This window comes from Carlito syrichta, unplaced genomic scaffold (assembly GCF_000164805.1).
Source record: "Carlito syrichta isolate Samal-C Ts95f unplaced genomic scaffold, Tarsius_syrichta-2.0.1 Scaffold103312, whole genome shotgun sequence".
Lineage (NCBI taxonomy): Eukaryota > Metazoa > Chordata > Mammalia > Primates > Tarsiidae > Carlito > Carlito syrichta.
In genome coordinates, this window is record NW_007047408.1 from 19,526 (window position 1) to 24,451 (window position 4,926).

The window sequence follows — 4,926 nt, forward strand, 5'->3', positions numbered from 1 at the left end:
TGAGCCCGTGACTGTGACATGGAACTCAGGCGCCCTGACCAGCGGCGTGCACGACTTCCCACCAGTCCTGCTGTCGGGGCTCTACTCCAAGAGCAGCATGGTGACCGTGCCTGCCGGCAACTTGCGCAGTCAGACTTTCACCTGCAATGTAGCTCACACGGCCAGCGGTACCAAGGTGGACAAGAAAGTTGGTGAGAGGACAGCCCGGTGCAGGAGGGCATCCACCGGGAGATGGGCTTGAGGTCAGCCCTTTGCCTGGATGGGCCACAGCTGGGTGGCCTTAGCCAGGATGGTGACCCCTCTCCACCTGGAGACTCTGCCAGTGCCTCTCCTGCTCAGGGAGAGAATCTTCTGGGTGCTTCTGCCAGACTCAGGATGGGCACTGACTGGATGCCCCTGCCCCAGGCTCCAGGCACACAGAGGTGGATTCTGTTCTCAGCCCCGCCAAGATCCACACCTGGGAGGAACTGGCCCTGACCTAAGACCACCCCAATGGCCACACACTCCCCACCTCAGCCTGGACACTTTCTATTTGCCTAGACCCCAGTAAACCCCATCTTCTCTCTCTGCAGAATACTCCAGTAAGCCGCCAGAGGGGGACTGTTCCAAGTGCTCGTGTAAGTCAACCTGGACCTGGCCCTCCAAGAAGGGGGATGAGGGGCCCCAGAGCAGCTTGAGTCAGAGGACAGGCCCCGCCCCAGGTGCTGACATGATCGCCCCATCTCCCCCAACTAGGTTGTAGCTCCCTGCTGGGAGGACCGTCAGTCTTCATCTTCCCCCCAAAACCCAAGGACACCCTCATGATCTCCCTGACCCCCAAGGTCACATGTGTGGTAGTGGACGTGAGCCAGGATGAACCCGACGTCCAGTTCACCTGGTACGTGGATGGCGTAGAGACGCACACGGCCCAGACGAAGCCACGGGAGCAGCAGTACAACAGCACGTACCGTGTGGTCAGCGAACTCCCTGTCCAGCACCAGGACTGGCTGAAAGGCAAGGAGTTCAAGTGCAAGGTCAACAACAAAGCCCTCCCAGCCCCCATCGAGAGAACCATCTCCAAGGTCAAAGGTAGGAGTGGTGGGCTGGTGGGTTGTGGGCAGAAGACTTTCACTGGTCCCACAAACAAGGCCAGCTCAGCCCACCTTGCTCTTGGAGTGACTTCTGTCCTGGCCTCTGTCCCTACAGGGCAGCCCCGTGAGCCACAGGTGTACACCCTGCCCCCATCCCAGGAGGAAATGAGCAAGAGCCATGTCAGCATAACCTGCCTGGTCACTGACTTCTACCCTCTAGACATCAGTGTTGAGTGGGAAAGCAATGGACAGGTGGAGAAAGACTACAAGAATACCCAGCCCGTGCTAGACAGCAATGGCCACTACTTCCTCTACAGCAAGCTCCGTGTGGACAAGAAAAGATGGGATGCGAAGAGCCTATTCACGTGCTCTGTGATGCATGAGGCTCTGCACAACCACCATACGCAGAGGTCCCTTTCCCGGCCTCCGGGTAAATGAGCACTATGCCCTCTAAGACCCTGGTTCTCAGGACCCCGTGAGGATGCCTAACATTCACCCCCGTGTACATACTCCCAACATCCAGCATGGAAATAAAGCACCCAGCACTGCCCTGGGCCCCTGCGAGACTGGTGGTTCTTTCCACGGGGCAGGCCAGACTGGGGTCTGATTGCCATGAGGAAGACACAGTGGGTTCCACACGACCAGGTCCCAGGGTGTGCAGGTCCCCCGCTCAGTGGGGGCAGGGAAGCCTTGCCAGGGGAGTCTTTTGTTCCTGGCCCTCCCTCCAGTCAGCACTACCCTGGGCTGGGCAGAAAGAAGCCCCAGGAGCCCCCCGAGTACACTAGCACACAGTCCGTCTCTGCAGGAGCCTGTTCTTGTCTGCAGGTCCCTGTCCACACAGGGACACACCTAGCTGTGAGTGTCGGGACAGCCGCCTCTTGGCCCCCTGGCCCTGGCAGCACTCAGCTCAGGCAGCTCTGCCAGCTTTGACCCTGCATGGAGTCAGGGTTACCCACCGTGGGGACACTACCCACTCACAGGGACATCCAAACCTTTGCTCCAGGGAGGGACTGTCTAAGACACCCACGTGGAAACTGCACCTAGACCCCTGAAAACAAGCCCCTCTTGCTGAGCCCTGGCCAACCCAAACCGCCATGGCAAACACGCATGTACCTGCTTCCATGGCACACACACGTGTACATGCTTAACACAGGGGTGCCCCAGTGGCCCCTGAGCAAGGCCCACTCACACAAGCACTCCCCCAACGGCCATCCCATCCCAATCCCACCTCAAGGCCCACAGGCTGCTCAGACAAGGGGCCCAGCACCCACACACACACACATCCCATGCCCAGACTGACCCCACACAGGGGCACACAAACCCTATCACTATCCCAGCCTGAGGTCACTTCTCTTCACACTGCCCTTCCTCACAGTGGGGACTGCAACAGGGACATGCTTCACCATTTTCCTGTCCTCTGGGCCCGGGTGCCAGGGACGGGGCAGAGGGCCAGGGTGGGCAGATACAGATCCACTCCCTGCCGGGGCTGGGACACAAGGAAGAGGGAGCCAGGCCACCTTTCATCGCTGGGTTCTAGCTGAGCCTTGGGGCAAAAGCTGAAGGAGTTAGGGGCAGAGGCTGGTGCCGAGGGAGAGAGGCCCAAGGGATCCACCTCAGACAGTGTCAGCCCAGCCAGGGTCCTCTGTCCTGGGCCCTGCCAGAGGGAAGTGCCCCCAGAGGCTCAGCCCAGGGTATACCACACTGACCACCCCCTCCCTGTCCAGAGCTGCACCTGGACGAGAGCTGTGCCCAGGCCCAGGACGGGGAGCTGGATGGGCTGTGGACCACCATCACCATCTTCATCACACTCTTCCTGCTGAGCGTGTGCTACAGCGCCACCGTCACCTTCTTCAAGGTCGGCCCACACTGTCCCCATGCTGCCCCTGATGCTGACTCCGCCACTGTCCCTGACAGCCCCCACAGTGTTCCTGACACTGCTCCCATGCTGTCCCCACACCGTCCCCATGTCATTTCCATGCTGTCCCAACACAGTCACCATGCTGTCCCCACATTGTCCTCAATGCTGTGCCCCATGCTGCTCCTCTTGCTTTCTCCGCTTTTTCCCCAATGCTGTGTCCCATGCTGTCCCCAATCTGTCTCCATATTGTCCCAAATGCTGTCCCCCATGTCATGCCCCATGCTGTCCCCACTCTGACCATTGTCTCGCATGTTGTCCCCCACCATCCTCACACTTTCGGCACACTGTCCCCACACTGTCTCCAGTCCCTGTACCCATGCTGTCCCCACTGTCCCCCACTTTTCCATGTGCTGTCCCCCAACCATCCCCATGCTGTTCCTGACACTGTCCCCTCACTGTCCCTGACACTGTCACCATGCTGTTCCCACACAGTCCCCTATGTTGTTCCCACACTCTTCCCAATACTGTACCCCACACTGTCACTACTGTGTCCCCACTGTCCCCCCACTGTCCCCTCACTGTCCTCATACTGTCCCCATGTTGTTCCTGACACTGTCCCTCACTGTCTTCATATTGTTTCCATGCTGTCTCCATATTGTTTCCATGCTGTCTCCATGTTGTCCCTGGCACTGTCCCCAACACTATCCTCACACTGTTCCTTCATTGTCCCCGACACTGTCCTTATGCTGTCCCCACACCGTTCCCAACATTATCCCCTGTGCTGTTCCCCCACTGTCCCTACATTGTCCCCATATGCTGTCCTCACTCTGTTCCCCATGTTGCCCCCACATTGTCCTTGTGCCATCCTCCACACTGTCCCTACTCTGTCCCCCACTTAGTCTCCTACATGCTGTTCCCTACATGCTGCCCCACACTGTCCCCAAGCTGTCTTCATGCTGTTCCCCACACTCTCCCCATGCTGTCCTAGACACTGTCCCCTGCACTGTCCCAGAACTATCCCTACACTGTCCCCCACGTGCTATCACCACACCATCCCCTCACCTTGTTCCACACACACTGCCTCCACCCATGGTGTTCTTATGATGTCACCCCACAGTCCCTACACTGTCCTCACACTGCCACCATGTCGCTCCTGACACTGTCCCCTATGCTGTCCCCTGTGCTGCCCCTATACTCTACCCCACTATTCCCATGCTATCATCCCACAATATCTCCCCCATGCTGTCCTCACACTGTCCCCATGCTGTTCCCCATGCTGTTCCCACAGCGTCCCACACTGTCCCTTCAAGGCCTTCCTCTCTACGTCCAGCGGTGAGACCCTGGCACCTGAGAGCATGGAGGGGTGGGGACCTTGAGCCAAGGGTTGTGGCCTCACTTACCTATATGCTGTCCCTGCAGGTGAAGTGGATTTTCTCTTCGGTGGTGGACCTGAAGCAGACAATCATCCCCGACTACAGGAACATGATTGGGCAGGGGGCCTAGAGTCACCCTCTGCATGGGCATCCAGGACTGCCTAGACCCCTCCCAGGAGCCTGCCTACCATGCTTAGCTGCCATGCAGGTCGCACCTGCCCTCTGACCTCACCATCCATGGCCCTATGACTTTCTGACCTCGCCGTCAACCTCTGACCCTGCCATGCCTGGCCTGTCCCCCTTTGAGAACCTTGAGGGCAGGTGCACTTCAGACCTCAGCTGCCTGGGGTGCTGGGGGCTTTGTGTTCCCTCACTGGGACACCCCTGCCCTCAGAGCAGCCTGGCACTCACTCACGAGGAGACAGAGGCCAACATCCTAGGCATCCACCCAGTAAGGGGTGACCCCATCCATGCCAGCTTCCGGATACTGGCGCATTTTTCCAGATGTTTGAGCAGGGCCACAAGACTAAGAAGTCATCAGGCCAGCAGCCTTTAACAGGGAAGCTTCCAGAGGTGCTGTTAGGGGTCACACCTTCCTCCCAGCCCATGCCTGGCATGGCTCCAT

The 4,926-nt window shown here is 58.7% G+C and overlaps 1 gene segment (V, D, J or C); it reads left to right on the forward strand.

The window, feature by feature from the left end:
* The window catches only part of LOC103267510, a 5,927-nt gene extending 1,489 nt beyond the window's left edge, over positions 1-4,438 (forward strand). The window contains 6 exon segments of the C gene segment in view: positions 5-191; positions 573-617; positions 736-1,068; positions 1,186-1,500; positions 2,795-2,925; positions 4,348-4,438. Of these exon segments, the coding sequence occupies positions 5-191; positions 573-617; positions 736-1,068; positions 1,186-1,500; positions 2,795-2,925; positions 4,348-4,431 (1,095 nt within the window).
* The last annotated feature ends 488 nt before the right edge of the window (positions 4,439-4,926 follow it).